This window comes from Anopheles darlingi, chromosome 3, assembly GCF_943734745.1.
Source record: "Anopheles darlingi chromosome 3, idAnoDarlMG_H_01, whole genome shotgun sequence".
In the NCBI taxonomy this organism is placed as follows: Eukaryota; Metazoa; Arthropoda; class Insecta; order Diptera; family Culicidae; genus Anopheles; species Anopheles darlingi.
Window position 1 is genome coordinate 10,386,762 of NC_064875.1, and position 18,451 is coordinate 10,405,212.

Consider the following 18,451-nt stretch of genomic DNA (forward strand, 5'->3'; position numbering starts at 1 on the left):
CGGTCACCACATGTCCACAAACACACACAGGCACGCACGCACGCGCGTGAGATCTCGAGTTCGATTGATCGTTATTTGTTTTTGTTTACGATGCCATTTGCCCGTCCACCGGAGTGAGTGATCCGGTTGTCCGATTTATGCTGGACAGATTCGGTTCCATCCTCTCCGTGGCATGGCATTCGTGACAGAGCTAGTCCCTCGACCCTCGTTCGGGCTCAAGGTCGTTCCCATCGGCAAGCGAACGAACCGAGCGGAGCCACGCGGAGCCATACAAAGAACATCAACGGAACGGTAAGCGACGAACCGGCGCTGCGGGATGGTGGATGATTGTAATTTGAGTCACAGTCGCGCGTATAGCGGAGTGTCCGGGAAGGGGAGAGGTTTCTAGGTTCCTTGGGTTCTGAAACTCCGGTTGTGGTTCATTCCCGGTGCAACCGAGTGAATGCCCTCCGCTAATGCAATTATCCCCGTAAATCTTCCTCTTAAGGAGAATGAGGTAATTTAAATAATGTCTACCGTTTCTCGACGTGATTAGCTGGTGCAAGTTTGTAGCGGGATCAGGCTCTGGTACGTCAGGTTCCGCCATAAAACGTTCTCGAGTTGGGAGGAATATCTGAATATTTCCATCGCGCTCTATATAATCAATTGAATGATCGAGTTAGATATAAAGATTTCGTATCGTCATTGTATCGGTTAAATGAAAGTTTGTCAAGAGCCCAAAACAGATAATGCTTACAATCACCCAACGATATAAGAACGGGAACAGCAGCCTACATTCCCACGGATAGAACCATCAAGGTGGAACACTCGCGGTGTGACGCTTAGCCTGATAAAAATAGAGGCAAAACAGATTTGCCAATCCAAATTGTTTCGCTCCTTTTAAGAAACATTATCACAAAGCCCTCAACATAAGCAACACACACACACACACACTTAGCGTAATGATACACCTCTCGGAATGGGGCGTGTTTCCCATTGCCGCCGTCTGCCACATTAGCTCGCTCATTATGATGCTTCATACTGACTGAAATGACAAATCACTTTTTAACCAGCCACTGTTCACTACCACCACCAACACCACCGGCTACGCAACTATCATCAGGTCACATCCATTCTGGCCGGACCGGAGGATCAGCTGCCGATCTCTGCTGCTGATCGTTGCACATAACATAAAACCCGATGCTCTCCGATTGCGCGAACGTTCATCATGCGCGTTCGCCGCAAAAAAGGAGCGAACGAGGGAATGAAAGAAATCCCGGGGAACCACGGGAAACATAACCATAAAACTCAGTATCGTGCCTTTTGAAGAAAAAAAAACCAGAAAACTGCCGGCCGCGGATTCAACATTAATAAGCGCACACGATGCTCTCCACTGAAGCAGCAGCACCATGATCGCTCCATCGTCGTCTCCATGGTCGTTGTCGTTCAAGATCAAGATCACTTCCAACTGGTTGACCCAAGTAGAAGCACTGTGGTCGCTCTGCTGGAGGTGGGGTTGGGCAAGGGGCTGGAGTTCAAATTGTGGTCAAGGACTAACAGGCAGTTGGCTGCTTGTGCGGTCAGGCAGCCTGGGCCTCCGGTTCTGTCTAGTCTGTCGCTGAATAGCACCTCTATCTTGTGCAAAACATTCAACACTATCGCTAACGTGGCCTGCGATCTATTCTACCATCACAGCGAATCATATTTATAGCAGGATCGTTTTGAGCGGCTAACGATTTCATAGTTATTTCCAGCGGAAATATAAGCTCGCTATACCGTACATTCCTTTCCAGCAGTCCGGAGACCTGCGGATCATTGAATGTGGTGGCGGGGATCGGCAGGTGCGATCACGATTGCAACTTGACCCCCGCGTGATCTTCGTCGATTTCCATTCTACGGGCAGACAAATGAGCTCATCTGCTGGCCATGCACTCATAAAAGATTACTTTAAGCAGAGGGATGAAGGAACGAAGCTCCTAGCAGGAGAACTGCTCACGATCGTCCTTGGCTAGCGCAGTGTCTAGACATTACACATTCGATGGATTATACTCGATAGTAAGTAAGATGGATAAGAATACTACAAACTCGATGGAGCATAATCAAAAAGATGAGATGATTATTCTCACCACCCATCTTCCGTGACAGTGTCGGGGAGATTTGCAGGTAAGTGTTAAGTAGGGGAACCGAGAACTGCGCGTTGCACGCAATCCTCTACATATCCAATCTACTATCTACTATCTACTACCTTCTCCTTCTCCCGGTTACACTGCCGTGACCAGGATTCGAACCTGGGTTACTACGGCCACAACGTAGGGTCCTAACCACTAGACGATCACGGCTACAGATGGTGGCTTACAAAGGTGGCTCACAGCACCCGCCAGCTTCCAATCATGGCCTACAAAAATCCAGTGAAAGGTGCCGCGCGAGTATCATGAGGGAAAGTGAGGTAATCAGAGCAGAAAGGGGCTTGAGCTTGGGCTGGTCAAAATGTATTTTGTTGCTGCTTTTCTTGGGCTTTTCGCACCATGAGTCTTAGCGACTGCTCCAGATTGCAGCCAACACTTTTACGCCAACCTTACGAGTGCAACGAAGAAAGGTGGGGTTAAGATGTGAAAGTAAAACTGTGGCAGCCTCCCAAGCGCTATTTAAAAATAGAAACACCTTTCGGTGGGGTTGAGTAAGCTAACAGGGAATGCGATTTCATGCTCCATCGATGTGCAATTTGAGGCCCTGCTTCAGATATTTTCATATAACTGCTTCATCTATCAGCTGATTTGCAAAATTTATATTTTGACGGAGCAGCAAAAATAGATTTCATTTGTTTCCGCCCGGGATCGAACCGGGGGCCTTCCGCGTGTTAGGCGGATGTGATAACCACTACACCACGGAAACACATGTCTATTGTTTATTGTTTAATGTTTAAGATTAGTACATACATAGGATTTGTTAATTATTCACACCGAATTCCAGAAAAACACATGCACACTCCTTGAGGTAAACCAGATGAATCATCTGTTGTATGTATCGCATAATGAACTATCTCATACGTAGCTACGTCCTATTGGTAACTAGGGTAGTGTTGCCTATAGCTATCATAGGTTACTAACAGAATTGGCACACTCCACTTACTAAGTACCCAAAAACATGATTTTTTCTCAAAATTTTAAATTTAGCGAGTTCAAATTACGTTTGCAATTTTTGTGTTGTATGTATTGTGCGGAAGAGTGACAGGGAGCAGCACACAGGAATGAGACAATGATTCACAGAAACTAAGCAGCAAGATGGAGAAACCTTATCTTATTGCAGGAATCATGTTAAAGCGTACTGGCACAGATAAACGATAACAGGCATTGAGATAAGGCCATGTGGCAAAGTAACAATGTCTAAAAATCAATAGGTAGCTTACTCATGATTAACCGTTGCTTGCGCCTTAGTGAAAGGAATGCAGCATTACTCAACTGTACATGCATTTGCTTTGGAATAAAATAGTTTTCAGGTATTTCTCAAAATAGAAATTAGATTTATACGCAATAACATTTTTTTATGCTCTTCTTGTATTGGTCGATCAGGTTACCAATACTTAGTTTTACCTCCTTTTTACACATTATCTTTTACGCATGAAATACTTCGGCCAATGGGTGCTCAGTGAGATAATCCTGTGTTAGTAACTAGGCTTTTTCAACATCAAACAATAAACAATAGACTTGTGTTTCCGTGGTGTAGTGGTTATCACATCCGCCTAACACGCGGAAGGCCCCCGGTTCGATCCCGGGCGGAAACAAATGAAATCTATTTTTGCTGCTCCGTCAAAATATATATTTTGCAAATCAGCTGATAGATGAAGCAGTTATATGAAAATATCTGAAGCAGGGCCACAAATTGCACACCGATGGAGCATTCCCTGTTAGTTTACTCAACCCCACCGAAAGGTGTTTCTATTTTTAAACAGCGCTTGGGAGGCTGCCACAGTTTTACTTTCACATCTTAACCCCACCTTTCTTCGTTGCACTCGTAAGGTTGGCCAAAAAGTGTTGGCTGCAATCTGGAGCAGTCGCTAAGACTCATGGTGCGAAAAGCCCAAGAAAAGCAGCAACAAAATACATTTTGACCAGCCCAAGCTCAAGCCCCTTTCTGCTCTGATTACCTCACTTTCCCTCATGATACTCGCGCGGCACCTTTCACTGGATTTTTGTAGGCCATGATTGGAAGCTGGCGGGTGCTGTGAGCCACTTTTGTAAGCCACCATCTGTAGCCGTGATCGTCTAGTGGTTAGGACCCTACGTTGTGGCCGTAGTAACCCAGGTTCGAATCCTGGTCACGGCAGTGTAACCGGGAGAAGGAGAAGGTAGTAGATAGTAGATTGGATATGTAGAGGATTGCGTGCAACGCGCAGTTCTCGGTTCCCCTACTTAACACTTACCTGCAAATCTCCCCGACACTGTCACGGAAGATGGTGGTGAGAATAATCATCTCATCTTTTTGATTATGCTCCATCGAGTTTGTAGTATTCTTATCCACCTTCCTAACTATCGCGTATAATCCATCGGATGTGTAATGTCTAGACACTGCGCTAGCCAAGGACGATCGTGAGCAGTTCTCCTGCTAGGAGCTTCGTTCCTTCATCCCTCTGCTTAAAGTAATCTTTTATGAGTGCATGGCTAGCAGATGAGCTCATTTGTCTGCCCGTAGAATGGAAATCGACGAAGATCACGCGGGGGTCAAGTTGCAATCGTGATCGCACCTGCCGATCCCCACCACCACATTCAATGATCCGCAGGTCCCCGGACTGCTGGAAAGGAATGTACGGTATAGCGAGCTTATATTTCCGCTGGAAATAACTATGAAATCGTTAGCCGCTCAAAACGATCCTGCTATAAATATGATTCGCTGTGATGGTAGGATAGATCGCAGGCCACGTTAGCGATAGTGTTGAATGTTTTGCACGAGATAGACGCGCGATCTTCCGAGGTGTTATTCAACGAGAGACTAAACGAAACCACTGTACGTAAGCATCAACAGAGCGTTCTTCTTCTCGTTCTGACGGTTTTTACGACTGCAATTCGTTGTTGAAAAAACGTTTGTCACATGGGAGATATGCATTCTATTCATCGGTCAACAGGTTACGACTTAAAGTATAAAGAAACCGGTCTATGCAAAAGTACATTATTTATTCAAAGAAACATCAGCTATTAAAAATTTATCACACAAAGCGCACGTGGCAAAGGCCGATGGGATCCGATGGAACTATTAAAAAAAGCTTCTTGTGCCATCCGTTGAAGTCTTATTCATTCATGTGGAAATTGCAATCCTCGGCGTAGCGCATTAGCTTATCCAAATTATTCTTTAACCCCTTCAGATAATCCATCGTGTCGGAGTCTAGGTGCGGCATCATCTCCGGAACCATTTCATCATGCAACTCGTCCGACTGCAACGCAAGCATCCCGTTCGGTACCGGAATGTTGATGTGACGCGTCTGCCGATAGGCAGTGGCATTAACAACGGGGCTGCCGGATTGCGAAAAGACACTCTCTCCCACCCTCGGATGCCGCAGAAACGTAATGGGTGTGTTCAGGTTCACCTTCAGCGTAATCTGGCTTATACCCCGATCCGTACTGACGGCTTGACCCCGTGCTCGCTTGGTCGTTTCCTGCATTGGTGTGCGCATCTTCAACCGGGACAACCGTTCATGGGGTTGGGCAAAGATGCTCTTGCAGACCGCCGGCGTTTGCTTCGCCTTCATGCCAAACACAAGGGCCGCCTGCGTTTGGGATTGTTTTTTGCTAGGTGTTATCGCTTGCCCCGAAATGGAGTTGCTACGACGGCGTTGCGTTGGCTTTTTGGCTTTCATTGCCGACGCCAACGGGCCCATCGGTCGGATTGGCCGTAATGCCTTTGCCGAGGCTAGCAATCCATTGCAATCCTCGGTCTGGTATCCTTCGTCCGACCGGCAGGATTTGTGTGAGGGGGGGTCGCAGGACTCTTGGGAAACGTTCGCTGAACTGCCCTCATTATTCGGTTCGCCCATGTGGAACTCGTTCATATTCAGAACGTCAAAAAACTGTTTGCAGTCGGACCGGCGCAGTTCTCCTACCGTCATCTGTAGCACCTCCTTTGGAATGCGAGTTCGTATCATGCTAAAGCTACGGTTAAGCTTCTCCATATCCGCATTGTACTTTTCCTCGATCGATATTGCTATCGTATCACCTGCAAGGAGGCAGACATTGAAAAAAGGATTCCCCATTCCACCACCAACACTTACTCAAGATCTCGAGCTCACGCATGGCGTTCAGGTAACGCTCCTCCAGCTGGCTATTTCTATTACGCTTGGCGGCATTATTACGTGAGATTTTAGTGCGGACCATGATGAACGATTCGTACGAAGCAACAGGCAACAAATAGGAACGAAAAACAAGGAAAATCACAGAAAATCGGTGGCCAAAGTATCACAGGACAACAGCACTCCACACGCACACTCAGAATCTTTTGCGCCAAAATGACATTCGAGTTTGACGGCTTTGACAGCGGTCGTGACAGTGTTGCCATCACTCGTAAGGGATATTTAGCAGGGGGATATTTTCAAAAAATATCCTAAACAAAGCAACAAGCCGGTGCCGCACGAAGCGTACACCAAGTGTGAACTCTAGGGTAAAACTGAAAAGAATATGCTGTTTGGTATTAGGTTAGTTTGCCCTAGGGTTATGCTTCATGTAGCCCAGGCTAATTGGTCAATTTTAAATGACACGAATAAATGTAAAATAAAACATAAATGAAATAATATTGGGCTATCAAATAGCCAGATCGTCCAAGAAAATGTATAGTGAGTTTTCATGGTCAAGATTGTATTAATACTATTTATTAAACCTATATCGTGGGTTGTGCATGATCAAGTACTAGCTGCTAAGTACGAATGGGATACACTATTTTTACATTTCAATTACACCATTTTCTTTTTTCATTCTTTTCATTCGACCGTAGGTCGATTCTACAAACGACCTGATTACATAGCGATACTATACGTTAATTAAACCTTATCGAGCTTGCTGCTTAGTTATCTTCGCTGCCTGCCGCCTAGCACTCTAGCGGTTCAATACCGTGGGCCGCGAGCTGATGCTGCACCAGCTCTTCGCCACTGGTACAACACAAATCACACAGATGGCACTGTACAATCCGCTGGTGCTGTTGCTCCTCGGAGTGCGTCCGTTTGTGGCCTCGCAAACTGTCCGATCGGCCAAAGCACTTGCCACACACGTCGCACCGGTACGGCTTCTCGCCGGTGTGCGTGCGCATATGGATCTTCAGGGATTTCGGCCACGCAAACAGCTTGTGGCACGTGGGGCAACTGTGCTTGTCCGGCCTTGGAGAACCGCTTTGCGCCCAGTAACTACCGCCACCACCATTCGCCAGTCGTTGCCCGTCGCTCGTCTGCGACGCACTGTCATCCTCGTCGTGATCATCGTAACCATTGTTGCTACTTTCTCCGCCACTCACAATGCTGCGGTTACTGTGGAAACTGGCCCGTGCCTCCTTTGCTCCCGCTACCTCGCGACCCGATTGTGGCTGTGCTCGATTACGCTGCAGCAAGCTGGCATTGACTCTACGAGAACGATCAGTTAGGGGGTTAATGCGCGCAATGCCTCTCTCCCTGTCTCTCTCTCTCTCGCGCTCTCTTTCTCTCTGCTTTCCACCCCTACTTACGATTCGCGATCTGGAAGATCAATTGTACTGTTGCTGGCGTTGAAATGCTTTTTGCTTCGGCTGCTGATCCGTTCTTCTGCTTCCTCACCCGTGCCTTCCTCCTCATCTTCCTCGTCCACATCGTCCTCATTTTCGCTTTCCGAGCAACTCGCCTCTTTGACCATTACTTTGATGACCTTCGACGGGGAAAGAGATAATGTTTGCTCCATAAAACAGGCTCCAGGTCCAACCGCAGGCGCAACTCGTTTACCGACCACCACTCACCTGCGCACCACCATCCTCCTCTTCTTCTTCGTCTTCTTCTTCGTCTTCTTCACTGTCTTCCGAAGGATCGCCGTCCTCTTCGTCCTCCTCATCTTCGTCCTCTTCTTGCTCCTCGCCTCCATCGCGCTGCCCTTCTCGCTTGATCATCGACTTCATGGCCGCTGAAAGCCGCTGCTGCTCCCCATCAGTATTGTCCGCTGCCATCGAGGATCGGCCGCTGACCGCTTCGTGGCGATGTTCATCGATGCTCCCCACCGTAACGCCCGTTCTTCCCTCAGCCACATCTGAATCATCGCCCGCCTCGGAGGCCGTGCTCGGTTCCTTCGAGGTCAGCGCCAGCAAACTAAGGAACGACTGCTGCCGGTGCGTTTTCTCGTGCGTCTTCAGATAATCAGACCGAATGAACGCCTTATCGCACTTGTCGCACTTGTACGGTTTCTCGCCCGTGTGCAACCGGATGTGCATCTTCAGTGTGACCGCGGTGACGAACGTTTTATCGCACTGATTACACTTGTACCGCCCATCGGACGTACGCTCGTAATCGGACCGATGAAACTCGGGCGTTGTCCCCGCTGATCCGAGTGTCGTCTTCTGCAGCAGCTGCTGGGGATGTTGTTCGCCTGCCGAGGGTGGCGTTTGTACCGCACCGTTGCTGTTGCTGTTACTATTGACGACCAACTTCGTAGGAGTGTGATCGATGATCGCTACCTCGCAGGCGCTACTGCTACGGCTTATGCTACCACCGCTACTACTACTGCTACTGCTGCTGCCGCTACTGCCCGTGCTACTAGTGCTGCTGCAACGGCTATTGCTACAGTTGGCCGCCACTAGTGTCGGATGGATCGCATCTACGCTGACCTCACTAGCGACTGCCAGCGCATCAGTGGGTTTCCTCTTATCGGCCGGCTTGCTACGACGCTTCGATGAAGCAGTACGGGATCGGGACGATCCACCGCCACCATCCATGGTCGAATCGTCTTCTTCGACCTCCCGCAACCCGATCAGCCCTTCCGAAACCAGCTGCAGGTGACGCTTCGATTTGAAGTGCTCCTTCAGGTAGTCGACACGAATGAACGATCGATCGCATACCTCACAGTAGAACGGTTTCTCCTCGTTGTGCGCCAGGGCGTGCTTCCGTAACGATGCCACCTGCGCAAACACCTTGTCACAGATCTTACACACAAACTGTCCATCGTTCGACTCGGTAAAGTGATAGTTCTCCGGTGCGAGCCCAGCTCGTCCGATCAGTGGTTTCGGTGTTGGTGTCGTCGATGGCGTTACCTCCCGCTTCACATCCTCCTTCACGGCCAATGTTGTTGCTGCTGCTGCTGCTGCTGCTGCTGCCGCGGGAGTTGTCGCAGCGGTCGTCAATGTAAGTAATGGTGGTGGTGTTGGTGACGACGGGAGAGACGACCGTTGGCTTCCACCAGTACCGTTCGAGAGGGCTACGGCGGCTGCCGCTTCACGAGCTGCGGCCGCGGCCATACTGGCGATCGCGTTCGCTGGCAGAACGCCATCCTTGAAGTGCACCTTTAGGTGCCGCTCGAGATAGTCTGACCGGATGTACGATTCCGTGCAGAAAGCACACTTGTATGGTTTCTCGTTCGTATGGTTCCGGAAGTGGATCCGCACCGTTTGCTGGTGCGAAAAGAGCCGTTCGCATACGGTACACTTGAACTTGCCATCGGCCGTTTTGGTGCAATACTCTTGGGATGGTTGATGCTGCTGTTGTTGCTGATGCTGCTGCTCAGGTGGCTTCCGTTCTTCTAGTGGCTTCAATAATGAGATGCCCGTTGAAGGTACTTTCGACACGATCTTAGGGAATTTGCTGGAGATCAAAGCAGGCGGTGCAGGTGACGTAGTGGATGTTCGAGATGAAGGTGCTGGAACTGGTGCCGAAACCGTCTCTGCGGGCGCTTTCAAATCGATCGCACCGGGTGCATTCGGATCTTCACCATCACCGACAACATGCTTCTTCAGATGCGCCTTCAGATAGTCCGATCCGATGAATGTTAGCTCACACAGAGGACACTTGTAGGTGGGAAGATCTAGAACGAAACGGACAGTTTGAGTTAAATCATGGTGACCTCGACCAGCTTCGACTTGACTCGAGCGACTTACCAGGATGTACGCGTACGTGTGCCATCAGTTCCGGTTCATGGACAAACCGTCGCTCACAAACCGGACACCGATGCTTGCCAGTTTCTTCTTCGACCGGTGGAATGGTGGCCACTGGTAACTGTGGCCCACCAGCGACCTCAGTACCGATCGATGCTCTCTTCTTCTTCTTTGTCGATCGCGCACTGAGCGCAGCACCGTTCGTGAGCTTCCGCTTCCGTTGCAAATTGCTGTCCGTACCCTCATCATCGCCATCATCATCTTCCATCACTACCACCAGCTTCAGGTCATCGTCATCGTCGTCCTCATCATTATCTTCGCTCGAACTGCTGCCAATCGTCGTGCCCGTCGTATGCGATGTTCTGCGCGAGTAAAGCCCCGGGACCATGGAACCGGAAACGATTCTTCTCGGACCATCGAGCAAATCTTCCATTTTCCGTACCGCCAACCTTGGTATGCCCGTCGACGAGTCCTGCCTTCCTTGGGATCCTTGGTTGCCGGCAAGAAATCCACTGTTCCACAGAGCCGCACGTTGAACAGCTCGATCGATTGGATCCAGCGGATGATTCATTCCACCACCGCTTCCACCTCGGCCACCGAATCCTCCTCTATCGCCATCGCCACCACCACCACCACCACCGCCAATACCATCACCCATCCCCATCATGCTGAGCCGATGAAAGTTGTGGTACTTGGCGTAGTGGCACTGCAGAAAATCCATCCGGATAAACGCTTTCGGGCACATGTTACACTTGAACGGCCGCACACCGAGATGCTGCTGGTGCAGATGATCCTCGAGTTGATCCGCATCCGCGAACGTCCGATCACAATACGTGCAGATGACTCGGCTCGCTTCCGATTCTGGTACCGGTGGTAGGGCATCGGCAAGCCCCATACCGGCGTGCTCGGTTCGAATGTGATGAGCGAAGGCCGGATCCGAGGCGAAAATGCTGAAACACAGCTTACACTCGAAGGAATTGCTTTTCTCGTGTGTACGCATATGGTAGCGCAGGTAGTCGGGCCGGGCAAACGCCCGCGGACACAAATCACACTGATACCGGCGGGCTTCGGCTGCGAAATGGAAATGTAACGCAAAATTAGACAACCTCCAAGCAACTCCAAGCCAGTGGTTACTGCGGTTATATCATATACTTACCACTAGCCGCCGATCGTTGCTGGGCCGTCTTGGACAGGATCGTAGCAGCCTCTGCCATCACATCCTCATCATCGTCCTCATCATCACTGTCATCATCATCCTCCTCATCGCTATCCTCGTCATCTTCATCGTCGTCCTCATCATCGGCGGAATCATCGGTGAAGGTAAGATGTGGCGGTCGCCGGTTGGCGGCACCATTACCGGTCTCCACTCCAGGCATCCGTCGTCGCGGAGCTTTACCATTTCCGTTGAAAATGCCATTCAATCGATGGGAATGATGTAGCAACCCTGGCAGCTGCTGCTGCTGCTGATGCTGTTTACGATGTGTGAGTTTGTGAGCGGCTGGACGGGCACCACCGTTCTGTCCCGCTAAGCCACCAACACTACCGGAACCGGAACGTCGCTCCGCTGTTGTAGCCGACGCCCTTGCCGATGCCATCCGCAACGTACCAGCACCATCGGGATGGTGTCCATTGTGAGGTGGTTCCTCGTCGCCCGAATGCATACTGGTGAGGAACTTGATGTGATCCTCGTCGATACCGACGACTATCTCCAGATCCGACGAGTTGCCCGCATCGAGGTGGGCGTTTGTGGTCGTGTGACCCTCGACTTCCTCCTCCTCCTTGACAGCATCAGCATCATCCTCCACTTCGGCCTCTTCCATACCATTATCTTTGCGTTCCGTTTTCAGCTCCATGCTCCCGTCTCTGCCGCTACGGCTACTAGATGCTTGGCTCATCATATTGCTGCTGCTGCTGCTGCTGCTGCTGCTGCTGCTGTGTGGTCGGTTGCCTACTCCTCCTCTGTGCCACTTGGTCTCTTCACGACTCTCCGCCACCGGTCGATACTCAACTTGACTCGGCTCGACGGGATCCGTGTACGTGGTTCGCGCTCTGTCTGTCGGCGGCTGTTACGCCTCAACTCACGATTGCGCGGCTGCTGCAGCTGCTGTATAGCCTTGCAGCACACGTCGCCGTCGCCGTCGTCGTCGTCGTCGTTGCCGCTCGCTCGTTCGCTCGCTCGACGCTGCGAACCTGTATGCGCCCCCTCCGTTTGCCTGATGCACCACACCACACCACCCACCCACCCCCAGCAACTCGTTCCCGACGAGCGATTGCCCGAGATCCGGTGGAGCAGGGGCTCCTCGCGTTACGCACACCGCGCTTCGAACCTGCTTCACGCCACCGTTGCTGCTGCTGCTGCTTGTCCTGTTTCTTTTCCACCCAAGCAAGCGGTGAGCCCGCGGGGCGGAACACACCGTGTCGCCGTCGTGTTCGCTCTATCTCTGTCTCGCGCACACGTACGGTAGAAGCACTCGCGAAACGGGCTACGCACCACGCACCGACCAACCGACCGACCGATGGACGGTCTTCTCCGTCGTGGTCGTCGTTGTCGTTCCGATAATCTTGCTTTCGCTCTTGCTAGCTTGCTTGCTTGTCCACCACCGTTGTTACCACCAACAAATAATCCCACCGTCTACTGTGGTCCTCTGTTGTTCCCGCGTTTTGATTACGACCACCGCAGCAAGCCGTGGTCGATGATAGCGAACCACAATCTGCGCCCTTTCCGACCGATACGGTGAGCGGTGATACGGGCCAGGAGCACCAGGTCCAATTCCCCGACACTTTTGCTTACGACACACAATCGGGATCCCGTCCGGATGACCACGAGACACACGAGAAAAGATTAAATTGCTGTACCTCCGACGCGCTTGCTACGACTCGGTGCGGTGCGTAATGACGAAAATGATGATGTTGAATACTGTCCTTCAGCGCCAGCTCTGGGTGACGCACGCGGTAGCGGAGCAAGACGAGCAACCAACCAACCAACCAACCAACCATCCGACCGACAATCCGACAGTAATGGCGGCCGTGTTACATCCGGTCTCACTCTCGGAGTACGTGACGATGAGCCCAACACAACACTGAATACTCGACCGAGCAGCGCACTTGGTGCCGTGAACCCGGGATTCGCTTCGAACAACCGTCGCACCTCGGGGCGAAATCCGTATCTACACCGACCCCACCCGGCCGTTCGTCCGCCTGTTCGGCGGTAGCAGCAGAAAAGATGCCGAGGAGGTGGGCGTACGCGGTCAAACGGGAGAGGCGACGACGACGGATGCGGGCACGACGCGCAGATGGCAGGGCAGGGGGTAGAGATCCGCGCACCAATACACACGCACCAGTCGTCGCAGTCGTGGTTGTCGTCGTTGTCCGACTCGGGGTATCCGATTCCGAAGGCTGACGGCAGCGGTAGCGACGGCGAAATCCGGTTCCCTTTTCCGGTCTCTAGGCACGGTCTAAGCACCAACAAGCACACCACACACAAACAAAAATAACAACAAGAACACTCCGGATCGATCCCTCGAAAGCGGTCCTCGGTTCTCGGAATATGGCCTGCTGCTGGTTGATCCGCAAAACCCTGCGCTGTGGTCGCAGTAGTCGCTGCTCTCGCTCGTAGTCGTCGTTACCGTCGTCGCTCGGTGAGTTTCGCGTTGAACGATGATGCGCGCTACCACCCTGCAGCAGCCGCCTCTCCGCACCCGCAAGCGAAGGACCGGATCGTGGAGGCAGCAATCGGAACGAACATCGTCGTTGGAGGTGGTAGTGGGAAACCCGCAGCAGCGGCAGCTGCCAGATACATGAGGATGAGGGTGGTACAGGTGGGGGTGGTGGTGGTTCGAAGAAGGGCACCGCGCATGCCGCCGTACCACCAGCATCAACAGATTCGGAAGATTACCCTTCTACCAGCAGCGCCCCGCTCCTCTTAACCGCATGTCCTCCCTACCTGCTCCCCGCTGTGCACCCGCCACCCGCATCCAACCGACACGCGAGCTGTCATTTGCGCTCCGGGCTATGAGTGCGAGCGAGATAGTAAGCTGCCGGCAATTTCGAGCAGTCCGCATTCGAGCATAAACTCGAAAGCCGGTTAAGGGGGTTAAGTATTTATTATTTTTTTATCTTCAACTGAGGCAATTTCTGAAATGATTGCAGCAACCTACGAAAATAAGCCAGCGCTGCGCAGTTTTTAACCCATGTGTCCTAATTTGCATGAGATGGAGAGTCTCAAACATTCCAAACGGGTAAATTAAAAAATATCACGAACTAAACTGAAGAAATGCTGGCCGGGTCAATCGAATAGCTCGATTACTCAACTACTCGAAACATAAACTTCAAATCGCAGCCACCATAACTGACAACGCGTTTTTTGCGCTTCGCATCTTCGGTTTGTAACGGAAAAACAAGCGCTAGAGGAAAAGAAAGTTCTTCCCGTTGTAAAGAAATTAAACGCACAGCAAATCAACTCCAACCATGGTGCGAACGAAGGTATCGCGCATCGGGGCCAAGCGCGGGCAAAACAGTTCCGATTCGAAGATGTTCATCGAGATGAAACTGCGGGACTTTGATGTCATCAGTAAGTACGGGCAACGCGCGCGTCGAATCGCAAAATCATCCTAAGCCTCCGCCTTTGTACGGGTTTCTTTCCAGCCGAATGCCACATGACAAACATCGAGCTCAAGTATCAGAACGAAATGGACAAGCTAAATCGTGCGTTCGAAGTGTTGCGATCGCGCATTCCAAAGAACCTACTTTCCATGACGATGAGTGAGCTGCGCCTGTTGGTAAGTCTCGGTCTAGTCGGATCATGCTACCAACCGTTACTTGGATCGATCGTGTACATTGTTTCGCCTTTCTTTTCGCCACAGCAAACCGCTACTGATGACCTGAACACCTCGGCCCCTGCCAACCAGACGATCAGCGCAAACATGAGCGCGCTACTGGAGAAGTCCTGCCGGAAGAAGTCCAAAGATGACGGTAAGTGGATGCCGCGTATTCGCTTCATCTGTGGGTCTTTGGTGTTGCACATTAATCATAACACAGCACTACACACCCCATCATTTCGCCACTAACGCCACAGTTGTAACTAACCAATTGGTGTCCGTATTTCGGTGTTTTTTTTTTCTTTTTGGTTTTGCTTTTGTTTCGCCACGCATTTTCACCCCCACCCCCATTTCGGTGACTGGTCCTCGAAAACCTGCTGTGCGCCGCCTGTCGCGTACATTACCGGTCGCTCTAACCCAGGTTACCTTACAGAGGAAAGCGAACAAGGCGATACGTACCGTGTCGGCAGTACACTGAAGACAGCCGCGAAACCACGCCTAATGGGACCCCTTATGTCGGCCAAGATACGACGTCGGAGCCAATCGGCCGGCGCCATCACGACGCCACACGCCAACCGATCCCTATTTCCGGCCCCTCAGAGTGCCATGGTGGGTAAAACGCAGATTCCGGGTCCCGGATCGACGCTCAAGCCGATTCCGTCCGCATCGGAACGTACTTCGCGTGCGAAGCACAAGACACCCATGATCGGACGTCCGAAGGCGATCAGTGCTGATCGAGGGTATGGAGTGATCACCCCCAAAGTACAACCCTATACACCGCTCGCTCTAATCCGGCATGCTAAGCTGGGCGAATCAGTCTTCTCCCTCACCGGTAGTCCCGTCGTTACGTCCAAGTAAGTGATCCTTACACAGTTGCCTTATGCTCCAGTGCAACTAAACACCATTATCTATTATAGCATGCTTGAAGCAACGGCCAACGTTAACATACCCGTAGCGAATGGAATGCTATCGATTAGACCAACCGAGATGGATGTTGTGGATGAAACACTCGTGCGCAAGATTGACGCTAATGTACTGATGGAGATCAAACAATTGCAATCGAACTTGGAAAAGATCTTGAATACCTTCGACCTGGGCGACTGATTGGCCAATCCGGCTCGTTACTCTTTTTCTCATTAGTTCTTTTTAGTACTCGCTTTCGAATCACCGCAATCGTGGTGATGTTAGTTTTAATTTTGATAGCCATATGTATTTGAAACGATCAATAAATCTACCCTGGAGCAAAGGGAAGTATAGCTTAACAGTCAGCAGTTGTGTAATGTTGTTTAAACAATGTATCCAATAATTGTATAAAGGTTCCGATTTATAGGCGTGCTTCATCGTGATTATCTTTAAACCAGAGCCTCTTTCCATACTATACAAGTAGCAAAACATTTCCTTACCCACAAATTCTTTGTCCTGTCCAGAGCTGTAACGATACAGCTATAATGAGTAATTGTAGGTCAAGATGCTTTAATAGACTTGTTATCTCATTTACGCTGAAGCCGTAGGTCGCCACATGAATGTGAATATCTTTTTTTTTCGAACGTTTGTAGATCATCATTATCTGCCATTGTATCACTTTCATACTGATGTTCTTATTTATTTAATTTCCTTTTTAATAGTCTATTCATTAACGTCTATTATGAGTACACGTGTATGCAGCTATCGAGGTGATCAATCGTTACAAACCCCACACCTATAGTCGCGTCTTCCATTATCACCCTATCTCCGAAGATACCAGGGCGCGTCGCAGTACCCTAGCTAACGATAAGACGATGCTTTGTACCATCCTAGGGAGGGTACCCCCAATTCGGCACTCGCCTAATTAAATGCACGTTTCCTAAACCACGCCAAAGGCATACCACAGGGGCCTACACCTTCACGATTAGCCAGCCCCCACATATCACTGATAAGACCAAACACATCCAATCCATCGCATCGCGCGTTTTGAAGCGCGCGTATTTGTATACGCATGGTTCCTCGTGGTTGGAATATTCGCCAAATTATTTCCCGCGCTCGCTCCAGTGGGTCATCAGTGTGCCCTCGATGGTGGCCCGGTATTGACGCGTATCTGTTGCTCCTGCTGGTGGTGCTGCTAGTGTTCTGCTACTGTCTTGTATTTCCTTTTCGTGATGGCCCATGTACACCGGGTGGTAACGCGCCCAAATGCAACGCTCTTCGATCAGCTGGCCGTGATAGTGAAGATACCGGCCGCCACCGTGTACATCGTCACCCGTGGTCTTATGATGATCGTCCGAACGTTAAACAGTACGTGCGCCACGCGTGGTTCGTGATAATTGAATTTGATTTAATCGTCCTTCGGCTGTTTGACCTTTCAGAGCTGGGCCGAGCATGGCAACGGTGAAAGTGGCTACTGTAGTGACAAAACCCAACGTCGCGACCTAGGAGCTGAAATAATGATGGATCTGCGTGCATAGAAGACTGTCTGATGAAGTGCTGACTACCCAAAGACGCGACCGTGGAATTAAATAAAGGCAATAGGCTGTGAGTTTGCTCGCGAACGTGTGAGCGATATCTGGTATCTGGTCTGGTTTCATTTGCAAATTCGCACGATACATTAGCAGCTTCAAAGTCCAACTGACCTCTAATCCGTGCCTCGTGTGCCCGGTACTCCCAAGTGCAACCCATCCGAGAGAGCGAACCACCTTGGAATACACCCCTTGTATGTTTTCTTATCTAAAACCGATAAGAGGGGGCATGATGGGGAGAGTGAGGACTATCGGATCAGCCGACTGGCTGGCCAAATTTGGTAAGCCAACTTCCTGCAAATTTGGTAAGCCAACTTCACCCTTGGCTTCCAATAAACGCTGCGGTGCAAGTTAATAGGTGTGCTATCCGCCCTCGCACTTGACACGGTGTCTGCGAGTACTTTAAAAATGTGTTTTTACGGCAAAAAAAAACCAGCGGATTTAAGGTTATACACCTTCATGTTTATAACCTTAAATCCGCTGTTTTTTTTTTACGTAAAACACATTTTATTAAATAGAAGGCCAAAAAAGTAATTTATTTACAGAAATTTACCTCGCTAACATGAAACAATGTACAAGATCGATCCAAGTAACGGTTGGTAGCATGATCCGACTAGACCGAGACTTACCAACAGGCGCAGCTCACTCATCGTCATGGAAAGTAGGTTCTTTGGAATGCGCGATCGCAACACTTCGAACGCACGATTTAGCTTGTCCATTTCGTTCTGATACTTGAGCTCGATGTTTGTCATGTGGCATTCGGCTGGAAAGAAACCCGTACAAAGGCGGAGGCTTAGGATGATTTTGCGATTCGACGCGCGCGTTGCCCGTACTTACTGATGACATCAAAGTCCCGCAGTTTCATCTCGATGAACATCTTCGAATCGGAACTGTTTTGCCCGCGCTTGGCCCCGATGCGCGATACCTTCGTTCGCACCATGGTTGGAGTTGATTTGCTGTGCGTTTAATTTCTTTTCAACGGGAAGAACTTTCTTTTCCTCTAGCGCTTGTTTTTCCGTTACAAACCGAAGATGCGAAGCGCAAAAAACGCGTTGTCAGTTATGGTGGCTGCGATTTGAAGTTTAT

General features: G+C 50.3%; 4 protein-coding genes and 3 non-coding genes across 9 annotated transcripts; 2 read left to right on the plus strand and 5 right to left on the minus strand.

Moving 5' to 3' along the window:
- Nucleotides 1–2,246: 2,246 nt before the first annotated feature.
- On the minus strand, nucleotides 2,247–2,318 carry Trnah-gug (transfer RNA histidin (anticodon GUG)). The gene has a single exon. It is a non-coding gene; the product is annotated as a tRNA-His (tRNA).
- A 480-nt stretch (nucleotides 2,319–2,798) lies between these two features.
- On the minus strand, nucleotides 2,799–2,871 carry Trnav-aac (transfer RNA valine (anticodon AAC)). Its single transcript has one exon. It is a non-coding gene; the product is annotated as a tRNA-Val (tRNA).
- A 1,359-nt stretch (nucleotides 2,872–4,230) lies between these two features.
- Nucleotides 4,231–4,302, plus strand: Trnah-gug (transfer RNA histidin (anticodon GUG)). The gene has a single exon. It is a non-coding gene; the product is annotated as a tRNA-His (tRNA).
- Nucleotides 4,303–5,154: 852 nt separating this feature from the next.
- LOC125957550 (borealin-like) lies at nucleotides 5,155–6,461 on the minus strand. Its single transcript, XM_049690330.1, has 2 exons — nucleotides 6,239–6,461; nucleotides 5,155–6,183 (listed from the first exon to the last, which is right to left on the minus strand). The coding sequence occupies exons 1-2, from the start codon at nucleotides 6,339–6,341 to the stop codon at nucleotides 5,261–5,263; spliced, it is 1,026 nt and encodes a 341-aa protein (XP_049546287.1). The 5' UTR covers nucleotides 6,342–6,461; the 3' UTR covers nucleotides 5,155–5,260.
- Nucleotides 6,462–6,807: 346 nt separating this feature from the next.
- On the minus strand, nucleotides 6,808–14,022 carry LOC125954148 (uncharacterized). The gene is made up of 5 exons (XM_049684195.1): nucleotides 11,213–14,022; nucleotides 10,060–11,127; nucleotides 7,939–9,986; nucleotides 7,675–7,850; nucleotides 6,808–7,573 (listed from the first exon to the last, which is right to left on the minus strand). Exons 1-5 carry the CDS (start codon nucleotides 11,952–11,954, stop codon nucleotides 7,048–7,050), a joined length of 4,560 nt encoding a protein of 1,519 aa, XP_049540152.1. The 5' UTR covers nucleotides 11,955–14,022; the 3' UTR covers nucleotides 6,808–7,047.
- Nucleotides 14,023–14,217: 195 nt separating this feature from the next.
- On the plus strand, nucleotides 14,218–16,091 carry LOC125954154 (borealin-like). Of its 2 annotated transcripts, none has more exons than XM_049684212.1 (5): nucleotides 14,218–14,626; nucleotides 14,701–14,834; nucleotides 14,919–15,027; nucleotides 15,295–15,727; nucleotides 15,791–16,091. In XM_049684212.1, exons 1-5 carry the CDS (start codon nucleotides 14,524–14,526, stop codon nucleotides 15,975–15,977), a joined length of 966 nt encoding a protein of 321 aa, XP_049540169.1. In that variant the 5' UTR covers nucleotides 14,218–14,523; the 3' UTR covers nucleotides 15,978–16,091. The 2 variants fall into 2 exon arrangements, with proteins under 2 accessions (XP_049540169.1, XP_049540170.1); XM_049684213.1 differs by having other exon boundaries at nucleotides 15,307–15,727.
- Nucleotides 16,092–17,168: 1,077 nt separating this feature from the next.
- Nucleotides 17,169–18,424, minus strand: LOC125954156 (uncharacterized). Of its 2 annotated transcripts, XM_049684217.1 has the most exons (3): nucleotides 18,203–18,424; nucleotides 17,995–18,128; nucleotides 17,169–17,302 (listed from the first exon to the last, which is right to left on the minus strand). In XM_049684217.1, the coding sequence occupies exons 1-3, from the start codon at nucleotides 18,303–18,305 to the stop codon at nucleotides 17,279–17,281; spliced, it is 261 nt and encodes an 86-aa protein (XP_049540174.1). In that variant the 5' UTR covers nucleotides 18,306–18,424; the 3' UTR covers nucleotides 17,169–17,278. The 2 variants fall into 2 exon arrangements, with proteins under 2 accessions (XP_049540174.1, XP_049540172.1); XM_049684215.1 differs by lacking the exon at nucleotides 17,169–17,302 and having other exon boundaries at nucleotides 17,873–18,128.
- Between the last annotated feature and the right edge of the window lie 27 nt (nucleotides 18,425–18,451).